Genomic DNA, 20,384 nt, shown 5'->3' on the forward strand with positions numbered 1-20,384 from the left:
AGCCCAAAGACATTATTACCATATTTGTAACAGGAGGTAATCACTGAATTTTCAGTTTGAGAAATATCATTCTTATTTTTTTTAAAAAATGTTTTTAACTTTATATGTGAAAATGAGGATGCATAACATCCAATTCTTCAGGAAAAGTTCAACAAAAACTGGCTCTCTCTGATTTTCTAAAGAAAGATTGGCAGGCAAATTCTTGTTACTGAATTAATTCCAAAGTATTTATGCTGCTGAAGAAAATCAAGAGCCAAAACCCATTCTTTGAAATTAGTTTTCATTCCCCATCTCTCTTGACTGCTAGAACTACAAGGATAAACAAACTGTATTGGATTTAATTAAACAAGCAATTCCTAAGGTAGTTTAGCCATCTAAAGCCCATTAGTAAGGCAGTTAGACATACCTAGTCTAGAGCTCCCATGATTACAATACAAGTAGAAAACTTATAGTTAAGATTTTCAGTTTTTTTATTCATTACATCTTCTCTCAAGCTATTAGTAATATGTTCTAGAGATGATTGCTTAAAGACAGATATTTTTTCTTTAACTATCCAACAATTATTTAAAAGTTACTTGAAGAAACAACAATTTTTCACATACAATATTTTCATTATCTGACTGCAGAGTTTTAAACAAATAATTGCAAGCTACACATTCACCGAAGTATGGAATAAAGTTTGGAGTTTACCTCAGACAATTAACCTTATATCTTCTTCCAAATCATTACTTTATTAAGCTTATCTGGTCTGAAATATACTTAATATTCTTGTGAAAGAGACATGAAGAAAGGAAAACATGAAGATTGCTACACAGCTAAATACAGTGGTACCTCAGTACTCATTGTTAATTGGTTCAGGGAGAAGTGATGAGTACCAAAATTAATGAGTACCAAACACATTTTCTCCATACGGAATAATGTAGTGAGTCACAAAGCAGTTGACACCAACAAGTTATAGCTTGTGCGTCGAGAACCAAACAAACGATGAATGCTGGGACAAAAGTTTCATGTCAAAATGCATTGAGTACAAAATTATATCAGTTTCAAAGCAGTTGAATACCAAGGTACCACTGTAATTGCCATGCCCAGTACCACCTCAACATATTGGATGAACACATTCTCTGCTAAAGGCAATCTTTTTAAAAAAACAAAACAAAAAACAAAACAAAACTCTTATAAGTATTAATCCAGAAGCAATTTCTGCCTTCCTGTGTTTGCCCGCCTTGCCTCAAGGTTTCTTCTCTGTTCAGCATAGCAAGACTATCTATTTGCCTACATGATGTCTCTTTCTCTTCCCCCACCCTGTTCATTACATAGTTGAACTTGGATTGTTAACTATCTACTATAGCTTCCTTTTTTCATACTTTATCTTCAGTTATTATTGTGTACATATCCACATAATATATATCCAGTGTGGACCATTGTATTACTCTGAAAAGGCCAACTGCAAAAACCTACTCTTATGATTGATGAAATGGTTGTTGTGAGAAGCATACATATTTTAATTCCTTGGGATTTTATTCTTCAGCTATTGTTGACTCTTATTTCGAACAAATGTATTTGGAATTGGGATTAGCTAAACTTCTGTTTGAATAAAGATAAGGTTTTTTAATTCACAGTGGCATTTCTGTAGCAGCCTTCAGACCATTGCAAAAACCTTGTCCTGTTTTCTTTTCATAACAAGCCTGTGAGGTAAACCTAATGATAAAACAAATTGTGGTTCAAATTGTGGCTGAGCAGGAAATTGAATGAAAGGCCAAAATATTGATCTTATTTTGTCATGTTTCTCCTATATCCCCCCCCCCCCACCAAACCCAGAAGCAGAATATTCTTTTGAATACTTTATACTTCCTTCAATACTAAAATTTGGTTAGCAACTGTTTTCTTGTTGGCACAAAGAGCCAGCGATAGCGTGGCTAACTTTCAAAATTATTTTTAGCGTGTTTGCATGTGTGAGTTTGTGTGTGAGGTAAAGGTAAAGATACCATTGAGCTGCTTGGTGTGTGTGTGTGTGTGTGTGTGTGTGTGTGTGTGAAGATTTATTTTAAAAAATGTCTAATTTGTATTTCAGAAATCTAAACAAAGGGCAGCTTATTCAGATTCAGTGTTTCTTCTTTCCCTCCCACCTTTGCCTGATTATCTGTCATGCTTAGATCTGGTGGGCAAAATCCAAACAGCATTTATCTTTCCAGGCTACTCTGGAGCCCTGCTTGGAAATTAATTTCAGCATGGCTTGCAGGCTGTAAGAAACAGGGTAATAATCTCTGGTGTTTTTCTATGTACTGGCTTCTTTGCTACTCCTGGAGTGATTCTATCATTTTCCCTCCTGCCCGCCCTTGACATCCTTCACTGAGTAATGACTTTGCAGTCACTGTGTACATGCACAGAATGAATTCAGGGCCAGTTCTTCATAACTGTGCACTGTAATCTATCCCTATATTCTATTGTGCTGGCTTGGATTGGCAGAAAAATCATGTCACTGATGCCACAGAAATTTGCCAGTTTCTTTTTTAAACAAGATATTTTTTAGCTGCTGGAATGGATACATATTCCAATCCAAATATTCTTCTATATCAGTTTTCAGGTGGAAGTAAGTGCGAAGGAGAGATAAGTAGAAGCCATATTGAGGTGCAAAGTCTTGCTCAAGAGAAGTCAAAAGAGAAGGAATAAAAACCAAAGGCAACCGGGGATTTGAATACAGATGTTCATCTCTGCATTAGTCCCAGTGAGGTTTTGTTTTACTGGTGCACAAATAGCTCAGTTTGTCCAATGTATCTACACATGGTCAGAAACGAATTGGGCTATATAAGGGCAAAGCTTAATACACATTACAAACAAATAAATAAATTTCTTCTGAGCTATAATTGGCACTTTCCAGAACAAATGAGGTACATGTACTTGATGAAATAACTTTGCTCTTCTTCCCCTTCTCCAAATGAGCTTATGTTTCACACCAAGGCAGCAAAATTGAATGGCAATAGTGGTACAGGCAGAATATTGGCATGCATATTTGCATATTTAAAGGATTGACACACATGTGCTATGCCAGTCATTTGCAGAAAAAGGGTTTGTGTGTGAATGCAAAAGACTTCTATGAGGGCAAAAATAATTCAGAAAAGCAAAGAGATTTCTGGTCCCCTGCAGACATTCTTCTTGACATCTGCTTTCCCGTACAAAGGAAAAACAGAAAAGTCTGAAAACAGAAAGACAGCTTTTCTACTTCTCTTGTGTTCTTTCCACTATTCATCTAGAATATAAATGTCTGCCTGGCTAATGAATTCTGGGAGTTGAAGTTCACAAGTTTTAAAGTTGCTCAGGTTGGAGACATGTGATTTAGAACCTTAAAACCGAATTGATGGCCATGTTAACAGGACAGAAGAGTTCATTCCCTCTTATTGTCCAAGACACATAGCAAAGACGTAATCTGAATAAATTTTATACCCATCTCCAGAGAGCATTTTGTTTTGTTTTGTTTTATTCATTCTCCTCTCTTTTTGACTTCAGCCTGTCATGCCATAGAGTGAAGCTGACCTGCCAGTTCCATTTTGTATAATCTGTGTTGATCTTTGCTTCGGTGGAAACCAAATGTTTGACAGAAATATAGAAATCAGAAATCTGGTACTTTATGGATCAAACAATAATCATGGGACACTGTCATGTACTATGAAATAGAAAAAGTAGATAACTGTACAAGTTATCTTTCTAATTTTTCCATTATTATGAGGTACATCTCTGTGTAAGAAGGTTAATTTTGTTCCAGCTTCCTAAAGTTCATATTTTATAAAGAATGGTATCCACAACACTGTGGCTCTTTATACTATAACAAGTTTTGCTTTTTTGACCCAGTTGAATGGGTACTTCTACCTGGTAAATACAATGTCAGCTTCTCTGTGTGTATATATACACACATATGTTTATGCGCCCCGAGTCCTACTTGGAAAGGGAGCGGCTAATAAATCCAAATTATTATTATTATTATTATTATTATTATTATTATTATTATTATTATTATTATTATTATTATTATTATTATTATTATTATTATTATTATTATTATTATTATTATGCAGCTAAGTATACCAGCTAGGTACATCTTCAAATAACAATAAAGTGATTCTTATGAAAATAATAATTTAATCAGAGATTATTGAGGAACATAGAAGATATATGGAAAAATGTACAGTTTCGTACATTCAAGTCAAGAAAAACAAATAGAACCGTGATCTGAAATTCAGGACCAAGGTTATTCCCTTGCACCATCTTCATCATTCAGCATGGGGGAATTAAAATTAAAATCACCACAAAATTACCCTGATAGATTATTTACCCCAATTTCCTACTCAAGAATAAAATAAGAAAAGTTCTATTCAATTTGGGGGGGGGGGAGGGAGTCATTTGGTGGGGATTCCAGAGGTTCATTTGTGGGCTGTTGGTTCCTTTTCTGAGTATTCTGATCAGCTGCTTAAAGTTTGAGGGATACCCTGGAATGCATGTTGCCTTACCTTACCTTAGTTAAGATTGCAAATCTTAGCACTATCACAAGGGATGTTCAATATGTTTTGTAGAATGAATAGAAGAAGCATTTTTTAAAAAAAGGAATAGGTCTCCCCTCCCGCCTCAAAAGAACATATTTTAATATAAACATGAATGAAACATCTTGGGTTTAAGTTAAATTCCTCAGATTTTTTCCCCCAGAAAGCAGATCTGTAAGAAAATGAATTCTTCCAATTCCCCCCACTCCACCCCAGAAAGAATCTACCTGAAAGCATATCTAAAGATGCGACTGACAATCTTGCTGTTGTCCCCATGGGACAATGGGATTTGCACTAAACAGCTTTCAAACAATTAGTTCTTGGAAAATTTCTGAAAAACAAAACTAGTATAATTTTCCACAGAAAAACTGACGGGAAACTTTAAGAAAAACTGGGAAGATACCACCATAGTACATTTGTGGATGTCCTCATTGCTGCAAAATCCAAAATCTTCTCTACTCTCTAGTCAAATTGGATGTTCTTGAATCGCAGGGTATTTTCCCCCCTTAGAACTCTGAGAAGTTGCTATAAACTGACCTAACAGTTTGTTGGAGAATATGCTTGTTAAATAAATGAAAGAATCTTACTTCTTTTTGAATGCCAGTTTACATAGTTTCTACGTCAAACTTTGTATAATAGTGGAAAGCTACGACTGGAGTCCCTAAGGTTTATTTAAACTTTAAAAAATGGGAATTGTGGGAGGCCTTGGATTAAAATAGGAGCAATAACATTGGAAATGTGTTTTTCCTGTCCAAATCCCACTCCACCGAACCAAACCTAATTTATAGTTGGGAATAGTTTCAAATCCAGATCAGTTCAGTGACTATTTCTGTCAAGCCTGGTCTTTTTCTCTTTGCATAGCTCTTTTTACCCTGATTTAGAGAGAGAGAGAAAACTCCTTTTACCAATGTAAAAAGAGTGCTTTCCACACATCTCCAAAAGAGTCTGCAGGAGTTAACATGAAACAGGGTCAGATTTTGAAATAATTCCCAAGGTAATTTTGACAGGGACATGGCCATTGCACATAGGGTATTTCAAAGGATTATTTGTAGTGTGTGGAGCCCAGTAAAGTACTTAGGATCAGGTAGGCTATAGAAAAATAAATTAGTCTGGAGAATTGTCCTATTCATAGGCCACCTTAGTTTAAAGCAGCTTTCTATTTCACTTATCTAGTGATATATAAATACACAGGCTACATTCACACATCTCAGTAATCCACGGTTTGAATCATGATTTTTTTTAAAGCAAGCCATGCAACATGCAAAGTCAGAAATCAGGGTTTTCGAGTCACAAAGGCTGGGTTTATACTCTGAACTATGCCAAAACGAAACAAGCCACATTATTGCTCAGTGCCATGTGTAAACTTAGCCACAGGCTTCCTTAAGATTCCCTATGACCCTCCCCACCCACGGCCCTCTGGCAATTTTGCCAAGAGCTTTCCAGCAGTGAAGCATCCAATTATCCTTTACCTGTCACCAGTTTGCCTCCCTTATACCAACCCCCTGGCTATTAACCTTCACGGCAGACTAAAGAGACAACTTCAGCCTCATATTTTACATTGATACAGACACCCAGCTGAGGAGCAGATGGTGCCGACAAGCTTCAGCAGCCCTGTTTGGATTTATCTTGGCTCATAAGTTGCAGTGTTTCACCCAGGAGTATGATGTATATCTTTTTCTAACAGCAAAGAGCTAAGCCAAAACCATCCCTTCCTGCTAAATCCCCCAGTTGTACACAAAGAATGAGATGACCTTTCTGGCTGAAATATTGATTGCCACCAACTAAGCTACACAGAGCGTATCCCCCCCACCTCTCTGCTACTCAAACTGTTGAAAATCGAAATGCAATGCAATAATTCCCAATCACAGCTAATCCGCCGAGGGAAACAGTTACTAGCTTCCCACCCTGTCCCTGGAACCAAAATTTGGCTTTTTGTGGTCATTGTAAATACCTGATCAGAATGGAGACCCCAACATCTTCGCAGTTCGCATAGACTCTGTTCCACGTCTCTTGAATCATCTTCTTCTCGGCATCTGACAGTTCTTCGCTTCTTTCCCATCTCTCAATCTCCATTTCTCCTTGGACTTTCTCCATGAAAAACAGCCAGCAAAATCTTCCAAGGAAACCAAGAGATTAAAAAGATATGTGAGTCTGTCGCTCTGTGGGTTTTGGTGTGTGTGTGTGTGTGTGTGTGTGTGTGTGTGTGTCCAGCAAGAAGAGATAAGGTGCTCTGTTGGGTTGTGATGGAGTGGCTGATACTGCCCTTACCTTCTTCCCTGGGTCTGAGTGGCCTCCTATATAGACAGACCAAGATATGCAATAGAGGTAATTAGGGAGGGAGATGGTGTGTGATCAGATTTCAGATCTTCTAGAGCAGTCCATTGCTGTGGTTTCCTTCAGCTCAGCATGTGTGTGTCTGCATGACTCGGAAGAGAAACTGGCAAAAAGTAGAATATTCAAAGGCACTGCAAGACCAGCCTCTTTACCAATGTGAGAATGTGAGCTCACTTTTCGCTCTCCTCCCCTCCCTCCTCCTCCTTCTCCTGTGTGTGCATTTGTGGGTGAGTGAGTGAGAGGGAGAGGGGGGGGGAAATGAGTGTCAAAAGCTCCTACTTTGACTATTTTATGCCTTGTGTGCTTTCTCTGTTTTCTGCATCTGCAAATGGCTTGGAGAAAATGCAGCATCTGAAGTGAGCAGTTAAACTTATCCCAACAGCTGGCTTAGCTGAGATGATCTTTTTTTATGGCTTCCCACCCCCAACATCTGCTTAGATTGTTTTTATCAACAGCAGCAAAAAGAATCCTTATCTCTCAGGGTGCCCTCCCCCCCTTTATTTTTGAGGGAAGGAGAGCTGGGAGGAAAAATCCACTCTTGAATCATTTTTTATCTTTTGCACCATCTGAATTATATCTTTCCTCTGAAGGAATGTTTCTAATTATACAAGGCTTGGAGTTTTTTTTTTTGTTACTTCCTTCTTATCTGTGAATCAGATATTAGAGGAATAATCTGGTTGAAAGCACTTGTGAAAGAATCTTATTAGCTATAAACTCTCCTTTGGGTTTTTAGATTGGAGATAAGATAGGTTTTTTCAAGAATGAAGGAATAGATTAGAAGCAAATATTGCTGCTTTGTGGGAATACTAGTAGATTTTTGGCTGACTCGATGTGTTTGTTTGTTATTTCAACTTGGATTAAAAATACTGCCATTTAATTCATTTCTTTCCCTCCCCCCTCCCTCCCTCCCTCCCTCTCTTTCTCTCCTTTTGTGTAAGCACATGCAGACCTAATTTAGCCTTCCAAGAATTGATGCCTTCTAGGTTTTGGGATTATAACTCTCAGAACTCCATGCCAGCATTACCAAAACTTGCTTTTGGCTAGGACCAAGAAATAACTTCTGTATTTATAAACGCCAGGCTATAGTAGTTTGTTACTGTCCTTGGCCAAATCCAGAGGTGGGTTGCTCCCGGTTCAGCCTAGATTGGGTGAACCGGTACTACAAGCCGCGTCTTAGCCAATCAGGCGTGGTTTGACTGTTGCTGGCTGCCAGGACATAACAGGAGGCTCTGCCCACCCACCTGGATGCTTCTGTACATGTGCAGAAGTGTCACACATGTGAGTGGGCACGCAAGCACACCCGAACTGGTAGTAAAAAAATTGGGAATCCACCATTGGCCAAATCATCTGGGAATGGTGGCTATCTTGGAGGAGGAACCCTAAACTAGATCAAAAGGAGTTGGAAAATATTGATCCTGTCCAAGAATTCCACCACTTCCGCAGACGCTACCTTTGAAACTTACTTTCAAAAGAAAGAATGTTCTGGATCAGAGCCATTGTGTCAAGCTGGGAAGGAACGACATTTGCTCTGTTGGAATCAAGCCCTTATAAAATTGATTTCCCCAATCAGCTTCCTGCTGGTCAGCTTCCCTTCTAACCTGAAAGTAATTATTTTTTACTTCTAGGGCTGCTCCTGGCTAAGTGTCTACTCTAGGCAGCAAGAATGGCAGGAATGACATATGTTGCTCTTCAAAGAGAGAAGGCATGAGTGAACCATCTTCTTCCAAGCTGCAGACATGATTATTCCAAATAAGCACCAATATTTCTCATCAATACTCTGTCAAGTTCTGTTTGTTCTTATCCTCCTTGGAAGTCATTGAAATGTCTGCCCATGCCAAAACAAAAATCCTACGGTATTACTGTGAAAACTACAAGAGAGTTTATCTCAATGGACATTATATGCTGCTGCATTTAAATGAGGTATGCTACTTTTTCAAAAGAGACAACTCTTTGCTATATTGTGGATTACATGTAAAAATTCTGGTTAAGATTTTGTTGTAGTTTCTTCTCTCAAAACACTGACAGCACTTTGCTCCCCCCTCCCCCACATTTTAGAAGGAAGAGCTTGTGGCTTAACATGGATTTTGGCTCCTAAGAAAATTCTTACCCATTTACCAATCTTCTGGGAGGAACAGGCTAGTAGACTAGGAGGGCCATTTAATGTGGCCTTAATAAAGAACTGCATCATTAGGTTTTAAGGGTTTAAATAGTGAACCATTTTAAAAAAAGATTCAGCCCAAACTAGCACAAAAGGGGATACAGATCTGTATCATAAATATAATTCAGGTGTTTCGATGTTCTTTAATAACACAGCATGTTTTACAGGAAATTGGGAAAATAAGGGTGGTTGAAGGGGCAAGCTTGAAGCTTAAAGCTGAAAAGAAACATGATAAAGTAATAACTATTCACTCAATGAGTTTGAACCTCCAGGGCTAGATGAATAGCATCCAAGGGTATTGGAAGAACAAAGTGATAGGATGAGGAATTATGTGAATAATAATGATGATAATCACAAATAATCACAAATTTAAAGGGGGAAAAGAAGGATATGATGAATTAGGGCCAGTTAATCTGATACCAATATTTGGAAAGATTCTAGATGCACAGTAGAGATTCATCTGTGGGGAGTTGAAAATACATTAATTATTAGGTCAGCATAGATTTGTTACCAGACTAATTTCGCCTCATATTTTGACTGGGTAAAGCTTTAATTTAAAAAAATATTCAAATGAATCACCCCCCCCCCCCAATCAGCTGTCTTTAAGGAACAACTGTAATGGGGAGAAGGAATAACCTTGAGGAACAGAAGGAAGACACACTACCAAGATAAGTCAGGTGAAAGAAAACCGAGTCATGACTAGAACTTTAACCTGCGTAAACATCTCAGGCAAGAGTCTCCCTATTTCTCATGAAATAGGGAGGGAATATTTCCCCTTCCCTCTCATGAGAAAAGGGAGGGAATGGAAAGTAGAGTCAGACTTGCAAGAGTCTGTTGCTATAACAGAGGCAATAAAAGTAGTATTAGCATTCATACCATCTTGAAAAGCTGCCAATAACAGACAGGTTTTGAACTCATGTGAATATTTTGCTCTTCACATTAAGCAGGGAATATCGCATGTGGTGCAGATGCAGGTGAGGTTGATAATGTAGTCTATATCTCTTCAGCATTACTGAAAAATATTACCTGAAAGTTTGATTGACCGAAGCTATGTTGGAAGGTGAGAGGTCTCCAAAATCTATGGGGCTGTCTCTGGAGATAACCATGGAATGTGGGAGAGTGTGACTTCTTCCTCTTTACAAGGAGTAAAGAGGAAGAAGTGAGAAAAAAGTCAGAGTGTTGTATGAAAAAGTATTAATAGCAAGAACACTTAGACTTATATAGCCCTTTACAGTGCTTTACAGCCCTCTCTAAGCAGTTTTACAGAGTCAGCCTATTGCCCCCAACAATTTGGCTCTTCATTTTACTCACCTCAGAAGGATGGAAGTCTGAGTCAACCTTGAGCCTGGGTGGATTTGAACTGCCAAATTGCAGGTAGGTGGCAATCAGCAGAAATAGCCTGCAGTACTGCACTCTAACCACTGCGCCACCGGGCTCTCAAGGTAATCTCTCAATGGAATGAATAGAAAACAGAGGTAGGGAAAGAAAATGTGGGAGCTGCATAGAACATTTATGGGACACAATGTCACCAAGTAATATGAAAATATGAGAAAGAATATTTGGTAGAATAGTAAACCATTATATAGAAACTTAATCCATTATTTGGATGCCAAAAATAACAGAGTTGCAAGGGATGTTGGAGATCTTCTAGTCCAACCCCCTGCTCAGGTAGGAAACCCTATACCATTTCAAATGGTTGTCCAATCTCTTCTTAAAAGCTTCCTGCACTGCAGCACCCACAATTTATGGAGGCAAGACATTCCACTGATTCATTGTTTTAACTATAAGGAATTTTCTCCTTATTTCTAGATTGCTTTCCCCCTTGGTTAGTTTCCATCAGATACTTCTTGTCCTCTCTTTAGGTGCTTTGGAGAATAGGTTGATCCCCTCTTCTTTGTGACAGACCCTTAAATATTGGAACACTGCTATTATGTCCTAGACCTTTGTTTCACTTCACTAGACATACCCAATTCCAGCAACTGTTCTTTATATGTTTTAGCCTCCAGCCTCTAATCATCTTTGTTGCTCTTCTTTGCACTCTTTCTAAAGTCTCAACATCTTTTTATATTGTGGCAACTATATAAAAAGGTACACATAAAACACATATAAAAGAGACACTGTTGTGAAATATTAGGATGAGAGAAAGAGATTGTGTAATTATCCATAGAGGAAAGGATATATGCATATAATGTAGTCAACACAGAACTATTAAAAGAGGAGAAAAAATGGTTTTAATTAATATTTTTAAAAATGTTTCGGCATTAGATGAAGTGGGAATGAGTAGAATTAAGAATAAAGGTATGGAAATGGTTTGGGATGAAAAGTGAGAGAAGGCTGGAGGGGCAGGTCAAAGAGTGGAAGTGGAAGTATTCATGAAAAAGTGATGTAAAGGAAGACAAACATGTTTTCAGAACGTTGAAAAATTGTGAGGTGTAAGTTGTATAATTGATAAAAGGCTAAAATATTAGCGTAGTTAGCTTATGACATGCCTATGTGATTCATTCAACATAGAGAGAGACTGATTTTGTGCCTGACAACTGGAAAATGCAGTTTCTCCAAAGAGACAAGTGCCTGTGGTAAGAATAAATGCCAAAACTACAGGGAGATTAGTTTGTAAGGAGAAGGCATTTGGCAGAATTGTGTCTGAAAGGTTATGAAATGGGCAAATTTAGGAAACACTACACATTTATGCCAGGCAGAGGACTGCAAACCAGATTTTTATCTCATTAGCAAATCACTGAGAAAAGTATGAATGTGATAAAGGAACTTCATCTTTAGCCTTAGAATCATCCAACCAGCAGCTCATTCCAGAATATTCTGGACCCTCTGAAGCAGGGGTCAACAACCTTTTGGACCTCAGGGACAACTAAATTCATAATTTTAAATCCTATGGACCACTAATATGATCTGCTTAATGAGTGGTCGTGGCCAGGTGGGCATGTGACTGGGTGGGCATGGCCAACTCGATGTCACTCCATGTCGAGGGGTGCCTCGCTGGCCTCTACTCACCTCTCCCCTGCCAGCCACTCCCCGCCTCCCCGCCTGGGCTCTTAGGGCCACAACAGGAAGCAGTTGGAGCTAAGCAGCCATCATAAGAAAGAGTTGGCAAAACAGCTGGCTCAGTTCAAATTGGATCTGATCAAGAAGGAGGCTCAGCAGAAGCACCTCACTGAGGATTACAAGCATAGGATTTCCAAGCAGAGGGAAGACCTGCAGGAGTGCAACACCAGGCACTGGCGCCTAGAGGCTCAGCGGGCTGAGATGGTCAGCCAGTGTCAGGCCATGATGCAATTCCACTGGGACAAAGCCTTCCGGCTCTTCACCACCAGCAGCACTTTCCTCCAGCCTCTGCCCAAAACCCAGAACCAGGAGGCTGAAGCAGGCCCCAAGTCAGAATTTCTGCCCCCCTCTTCCCCCCACAAAAGACCCCGAAGCGGGAGACTCTGCAGCAACACAAACGTTCATTGCACGTATCTGGCCCAGGGACCATAGTTTGAGGTCCCCTGATTTAGTGCAATATACAAAATGCAAATAATTTTTCTGTGGACCACCAAATTTTTCTCATGGACCACCTGTTGGTGACCGCTGCTCTGAAGGATCACCTCCAGATTTGAAGTCTTAAAGACAAAATAAACTCAAGCCAGAAAGCAGAGCAGGTACAGGCCCAACCTCTAAGAGACACACAATTCACAAACAGCTCTCTCTGTGAGCAAATCCTTACCCCAAAAGAGAGTCTCACCAGTGAAAAGGAACTCTGGGTAGATGATCTGGTGCCCAATAATGAAGACTCAAGAATGGCTTCAACTGTTTTCTACTCATAGCAGCTACTGGTAGAATATTATTTGTCCATTGGGTTCAGTGCTTGCTTCTTGACTAGTCTGATCTCTCTTCTATCTGGTGGTTTTTTAAAGAAATTGCCTTGAATTCCACTTTTGTTTTATGTTTTGCCTTTGTTGTTAAACCCAAATCACAGGCTGCTTTCTGACCTGGCTTATAATTGACTGGATGCTTGGTTGATCTGTGACCCCTACCTATCTTGGTTTATTTCTGATTAAGAGCTCTTTTGTTCTGCAGCATAGACAGTCCTGAAGTAGGGTCCCGAGGTTTTTTTGCTTAGAGTATCCTCCTTGGCATAGCAAGATGATTTGATGAAGACATAAACAGCTTCCTTCAGACTGAGAAGGGCTGCCCTTCGCTTTTGAATGATGTGCTAAGATTGCATTCCAAAGTCAACAAGTAAATAAGATAAGGCCATGATTTAAAAAACTGCAGGATAAAAGCTGGGTCTGATTAAATATCATTAAAATTAAATATGGTTGATATGATTACTTCCTATGTATTTAATCATCTAACCTTTCAAGACTGCTTTTTGGCTTCTCGGCTCAAGACTTGTGGGGGTGGGGGGACAGTTTTGCACTCTTAAGTCAAGCTTATGAACAGTTTCCAAGTGGGATGTAATCCAGGACTCTCATACTCGTATGATTTTAACAACTCCATGAGTGTCCAGAAAAAAAATCCAAATGGTCTGGATGATTTCCAAACTGGAACTGATCCAGTCCAAGCATTTCTAGGAAAAATAGTTTTACGTTAAGTATTATTTTTAATCCTTAAATAATACTGAAATCAAAATAAAGGTTTACAGGGTGGTTTAGCGTTGCATCTCTCTCTGCCATTCAGATCTGAGAGTCTATACAGAAGGAAGGGCTGCATTTCCAGATAAATAACCAAAATAAATAACCAAATAAGTTATCAAGAGGTGTGTTGCTTGAGTTACAAAGGATCCATTCTAAAAGAGTAAATAGGAGGCTCGGTGAAACCAATGGAATAGAAAAGAGATAGGAATGTATTGAGCAAAATCTGAAAACTTGCTCATGTTTAGAACAATTGCTACCAATAAATATTCAATGCACCCAAATTGCTGGGTGAATAAAGTAGCTTCATATTACTGTTGAGTCTAAAGCCTGTTTCAGTTTCATTGTACATCCCACTTTTCAGAGTCATTCTGTGGATAAAGTGCGGTAATCACACTTAAATCAAGCTGTATTTAAAGTCAAATCTTTTACATATCCAACTTCCATTGTGAGTCAGAATTACTTTATTACAGCCTTGATGCTTCAAGAGATCCAATCAAATGGGTTTTCCCACCAGGACTTAGAAGCCCATGGAAAAGCAGGAATGTGAATTATAGTTTCAGAATGAATTGAACATGTGATAGCGTGCATTAGCTCAATAGTTTTCATTGTTACGAGCAAAAAAAAAAACCAAAACGGACTCAGATGTTTGTGGAACAAGTTGCCTCACTCTTCAAGTCTCAAGTGGCAACAGAGCTCATTTTAATTCAAGCATAATATTTGCATATTGTGTTCCTTCCGATGCTCATTTCTAGTACCTGTTTATGAATAGAGTTTATACCTATGTGGCAGGCAATAAATGTTGCTTCTCAATGAACATTTTCAAAATAAAAACAAATGGAATGGTATGGAAAAAAATTGCAAGGAATGTATGTTTACTTCGGGCTTTGGACTCTGATCTGTTTTCATACTTTTTCTTTGGGTGCTGCTGTGGAATGTATTTAAGAAGCTGAATATGGGCTGCCAGTTTCTAGTTTCAATCACATCCGTACAAAACAAAAGAGGAGGATTTTTTTCCCCCCCAAAGGAGAAATCTGATTCTGAAATGACACTCAAGATACAACAGATTGGAACATTGAGAGGGCAAGAGAAAAAAAAATCTGGCTTTGACTGTAGAACAAGCCTCCAATATTAGAAGCCAAGTTCCACGTTCCTCGTATTTCTTTTGCAAGACAGCAGAAGCAGCAAGAAAGAATCAGATTGCCAATGCCTCTTTGGAACTATAATTACAGGTAATCCTCGACTTACGACCACAACTGAGCCCAAAAGGTCTGTTGCTAAATGAGGCATTTGTTAAGGGAGTTTCACCCCTTATTTTGACCTTTCTTTGCTAAGTGAATCCCTGCGGTTGTTAAGTTAGTAACATGGTGGTAAAGTGAATCTGGCTTCCCTACTGGCTTTGCTTGTCATAAGGTCGCAAAAAGGGATCACATGACCCCAGGACAATGCAATCTTCGTAAATATGAGTCAGTTGCCAAGGGTCTGAATTTTTATCATGTGACCTCAAGGATGCTGCAACAGTTGTAAGTGGGGAAATTGGTCATATATCACTTTTTTTAGTGATGTTGTAACTTTGAATGGTCACTAAATGAACTGTTGTAAATCGAGGACTATGTACTGAACAATTATAATAGAGCAGGGCTCTCTAACGTTGGCAACTTTAAGACTGGCGGGTTTCAACTCCCAGAATTCCCCAGCCAGCAAAGCTTTGGCGTCTGTAGCTTTTGGCATCTTGGAGACCCCTGTAATAGAGGACACTTTAAAAAAAAACAAGGTAAAAGGACACATGCTATGGGTGACATGTTGTTACCTATTGTGAGATAAAAAGATTCCCCCAACTCTGGTTCAATATTTAAGGAAGCGGATAGTATTCTTTTGATTTTTGTAGAGCTTTCTCCCTCAAATTAGCTGAGTTTATATTTTTCCTTCAAAGGAATGCCAAGATAGGATATAATAGCCAGATTGCAAAACTCTGGACCACCATTAAGGCAGTGCTTCTCAATTATTTTCTGTCATGCCCCCCCTAGGAAGAAGAAAACATTTCGCGCCCCCCCCCCCCCGCGCGACTGTAAATAGTATCATTTGTCTATAAAATTGTTTTATACACCTCTGCATAACATAGCACACCGGTCTTTCCTCGTCTCCCACCGTAGTCACATGCTTTCTTTCCTCTTTCCCTCTTACTTGTCTATTCTTCCTTCCTTCCACCCTCCCTTCCTCCTTCCCTTCCTTCCTGCCTCCCTTCCAGTTCCCTCCTTCCTCTTTCCCCCTGCCTGCCTGCCTTCTTTCCCTCCTGCTTATCTATGCTTCCTTCCTTCCTTGCACCTCCCTCCCTTCTGCCTGCCTTCTTTCCTCTTTCCCTATCCTCCTATCCTTCCTTTCTCCCTCCCTCCTTCCCTGCCTCCCTTCCAGTTCCATTCTTCCCTCCTTCCTTCTGCCTCCTTCCTGCCTGCTTGCCTTCTTTCCTCTTTCCCTCCGGCGTGTCTGCTTTTCTTTCCTTCCTTCCACCTCCCTTCTGCCCTTCTTCCCTCCCTCCCTGCCAGCAGCTCCTCCAGCATCCCAGCTGGAAGCAGCAGCACAACAGTCGCCGTTACCAGGGGCGAAGGGGTGGCGGTGGCAAGATCGGGCGACCGCCGCCCCTTTGTCCCTTCCCCAACAGCGGCTGTTGCGGTGGAGCTTCCAGACGGAATGCTGGCGGTGGAGCTGCTAGCGGGGAGGCGAGCTGCGCGGTGGCGAAGACGGGCGGTCCCATGCTTCCCTCCCTCCCACCCCCGCCCGAGCAGGCTTCTTGTACAGCTCCAGCCTGCGGCTCCAATGAAAATCCACAGTCCGAAGTGCTGCCACTTCCAGGCGGCATATATTATGCCTCGCCCACGCCTTCGCCGCCGTTGCACCCAGATGGAAAGGGAGCCTTCGCGCCCCCCTTTACGGAGCCTCGCGCCCCCCCAGGGGGGCGCGCCCCACTATTTGAGAACCGCTGCATTAAGGTAAGATAAAGGTTTCCCTTGCACATATGTGCTAGTCGTTCCAGACTCTAAGAGGCGGTGCTCATCTCTGTTTCAAAGCCGAAGAGCCAGCGCTGTCCGAAGATGTCTCCATGGTCATGTGGTCAACATGACTAAATGCCAAAGGCACATGGAAAGCTGTTACCTTTCCACCAAAGATGGTCCCCATTTTTTCTACTTGCATTTTTACATGCTTTCGAACTAATGGACTACCATTAGTTAGCCATTAAATGCCATCCAACCTCTTTGCTGTTGTTTCATGATTATCCTGGATTTTGTTGTCCAGATTTGGTACCTCTAGAACTCAGCTGAAGCCATCTTTGAAGAAATCTCTTCATTGTCCTTTCCCTCTACATCATTATGGCTTCTCCATCTGAGCCCCTGTACTGGTTCAAGAAAATGAAGAAAGGAGAGCCTGTCCAACTCCATAGTTACTTAGTAGTCTCTGGATGCATCCAAAGAAAACTCCCATTATTTCCATTCTGAGTGACGGGATAATAGTTCCAAACATCTGCACAACATGAGGAAATCAGTGCTCATTTATTAGATTCTTGTCTTGTTTTCTATGGTACAAATGCTCTCAAAGCTGTTTCTGAGCAAGCTTCCTAGGTCTTCGCCAGCAAACTTTCAGAGACATGAGTGCAAAGGAAACTGAATGTTGCCATGACATGGTCACCCACTCCGTACATACGTTTATTTTAAAAGGAAACTGGTTTATTTCCCACATACACACCTATATATGGCACAACAGCATTAGCTTGATTCTCATACACTCAGGATGACATGAAATGGAGAAGCAACAACTCAAGAAACAGAGAGGGAAAAGGGCTTCTTCAGTAGGCCCATAGATAGCACATGGATAGGCATGCTAATTATAAATAACCCAAGAAAGAAAGATCGGAGAGAATGACAGATGCCAAATTTGGCTGGGCAGGTAGCCCTAAAAAGAACAACAGAAAGTGAACAAGAATAAAATACACTTACCTGTCTTAGAGAAAATGGATTGCAAAAGAACTTAAACTTCCCAGTAGCTGTTGGGCAAGTAGAATCTTGAATTTAGAATCAAATCTTACGCAAGGCCAAACACTCTGTTAAAAATAGAGCTGCAATTATCCAGTTGTTACATTTAACTTGAGATTCACTCTTAACTCTTGGGTACGAATGTTTCCTTCCCCTTAGATACTTTAGACCTTAGACCTGCATTAGATCTGGCTTTGAGACTAAAGTTCCTTCTTCAGGGAAAAACAATGGAAAATACTTTATATCTTGCAGTAGCAAAGCAACCAAGGGTGCCAAAAAGACAAGAACTCTGGATCTTAAAACATAAGGGAAGTCCTAAAAATAAAAAATAAAAAGAGAGAGCTAGTGCTAAGTAGGAATCTCAAGAATCAAAATAAATTCTAGATCAGTTGTACAGTTCTTAGGAAACAGCATGCTAGTCTAGAAATGAACAATGATCCTGCAGGCTGAAGAGTTAGTTACAACCTCCTGGACAAAGGAGAACCAAGGTGAAAGCCTTGATTAGATTAACCTTTGTAAACAGCAGAAGGTGCTCAAATGGTAAACATTTGGTCAACAAGACCAGGTGATTCATCAAAGGATCACTGACTCCTATAATTTGAATGAAAATGGTTCCCTCTCCCTGCCACCCCCACCCCCATTTCCAAAGATGATTTATAGTCATCACTCTACCTAGGTAACCTTTTGGGTGTTGCTAGGTTGCAGAGGATATGTGCTTATCTTTTCAGAAGGCATGTGCCTTTGAGCACAAATCTCCTTCTGAATTCCCCGGGGAGGGGATTTTATCATCAATATAACTGGAGGCTATGTTGCTATTCTTTGTGTGAGGGAGTTGCAGAACAGAGATAGTTTTACACATTCCTGATCTCTTTAAACTTCTGCCTAATGACCTTTCAATGAAAAACAAATCCTCTGAAAAAGCTTGCCCAGATGAAACATACCATATATACAGTATATAGGAGCCCCTAGCTGAATCTGTCTAAATTCAGGCTGTCCATTAAATCAAAACAAATATACTTTCTTCTGCAATCTGGGGATCTCATTCTGGAAGGCCTGAATAGACAGAATCCAGCTTTTGTCATTCTCCCAGCCAAAAAACCCTCTGGTAAAAAAAAAACATTAGGAGGGCTTCACCGCTGGACAATTTCTGATTTGCTAACTAGATTCTGGAATCAGAAATGGAGCACTTTGCTTGGCAGGAGAAAGCAACAGCTGGTCTCCCCAAAGAAGCTGCTTTCTAGTTATCCTCCACTTTCTATAAAAACTGAGATTAGTGCAAAGAAAATAAAAGATGCAACACATTCTGAATCCCAGTTGCAATGTATGGCTGTGAAAATTGGACCATAAGGAAGGCTAAGCACCAAAGAATTGAGGCTTTTGAACTATGGTGCTGGAGAAGACTCCTGCGAGGCCCTTGGACTGCAAGGGGATCCAACCGGTCAGTCCAGGGGTTGGTTCTGCCAGTTCTAACCTCTTCTATAGAAGAGGTTCCACAAATCTACAGTGCCGTTTAGAACCGGTTCCAGCTCCCTCCCCCCGCCCGTCTGCACATCATCAAGATGAAGAGCGAGAGGAAGAATTCTGGGAGTTGAAGTCCACAAGTCTTAAAGCTGTCAAGTTTGAACACCCCTGGGGTTTTTTTCCTAAAGGGTTAGGGGTGCAAGGGTCTTTGTAACTTGACAGCTTTAAGACTTGCACACTTCAGTGCCAGAGTTCCTGAGCCAACATGACTGGAGGAGGAATTCTGGGAGCTGATTATAATAGATATATCTATTAGGGATATAATAGAGTCTATTATAATACTTCTCTTATTTTATGTATGCTGAGATTATAACTGGAGTGGAACACTTCTGGTTAACACATACAAATGAGAATACTGCATAGCTGGGAACAAAGCAGAAAGAATCACACGCATCATTTTTTAAAATAATTTTTAAAAATTAAAAATTACAATTAGAAAGATAATACTAATGTAATATTAATACAAGGTTAAAAAACAAAAGGATAAAAATTGAAAGTGCAGAAAAGAAAAAAATAGAAATAAAAACAGAAAAGAAAAATTAGAATATAGTAAAGAAAAAAATATTTTTACTAATTTATTTTTTAAAATGTATAAGGCCGCACCGACTCACTCTCAATGACTCTGGCAGCTTACAAAAGATTAAAAATGAAATGTATAAAGAAATGACTTCCCCTTTCATCACAAGACGTTTAAACAATTTTAGTAACTTATCATCTTTTCTTAAAATACAACAAATGATCTTTTCTTTCCATATTTCATCCTTTACCTCTAAACAAATCCTTAAAAACCTCATCACTTCAATTCTGATCAGCAAAGGTTTAAGGGTTATCGAAAATAACAACACCCTTACTTTATGTTCAAATAAAATTAAACACACCAACTTTATATTCCTTCTTTTTATTTTTAGCAATATTATTTAATCTCTTTAAATAATGACCTGCAATTTGCTTTCTTTTCATTGTTTCTTCTCACAACAATTTTCAAAGGTTTTACAAGACCATTATCAACTCTCCTAAGTAAATCAGATGGGAAACACAACTAAATGAGCTAAATCTACAGTACTTTATTGTAAGACTACATTAACAGAATCTTGCAAGTCTGAAGTTACAAACTTTCTGCTGCCACTTCTCACTGTTTGATCCATTAGGGGAGGGCTTCCCAAGCTTCTTCTTTTGACTGCTA

General features: G+C 39.7%; 1 protein-coding gene and 1 long non-coding RNA gene across 2 annotated transcripts in view; one reads left to right on the top strand and one right to left on the bottom strand.

Moving 5' to 3' along the window:
• Nucleotides 1-7,000, bottom strand: part of CYGB (cytoglobin) — a 68,742-nt gene extending 61,742 nt beyond the window's left edge. The window contains exons 1-2 of the mRNA XM_081937919.1: nt 6,801-7,000; nt 6,484-6,645 (exon numbers count right to left, since the gene is read on the bottom strand). Of these exons, the coding sequence (XP_081794045.1) occupies nt 6,484-6,626 (143 nt within the window). The 5' untranslated portion in view covers nt 6,627-6,645; nt 6,801-7,000. The remainder of the gene's footprint in view (nt 1-6,483; nt 6,646-6,800) is intronic.
• The window catches only part of LOC309384409, a 61,024-nt gene continuing 47,180 nt past the window's right edge, over nt 6,541-20,384 (top strand). The window contains exons 1-2 of the long non-coding RNA XR_014174051.1: nt 6,541-6,677; nt 8,492-8,786. This is a non-coding gene — a long non-coding RNA (uncharacterized lncRNA). The remainder of the gene's footprint in view (nt 6,678-8,491; nt 8,787-20,384) is intronic.

This window comes from Natrix helvetica (assembly GCF_964273705.1).
Source record: "Natrix helvetica genome assembly, chromosome: 1".
Taxonomy (NCBI): domain Eukaryota; kingdom Metazoa; phylum Chordata; class Lepidosauria; order Squamata; family Natricidae; genus Natrix; species Natrix helvetica.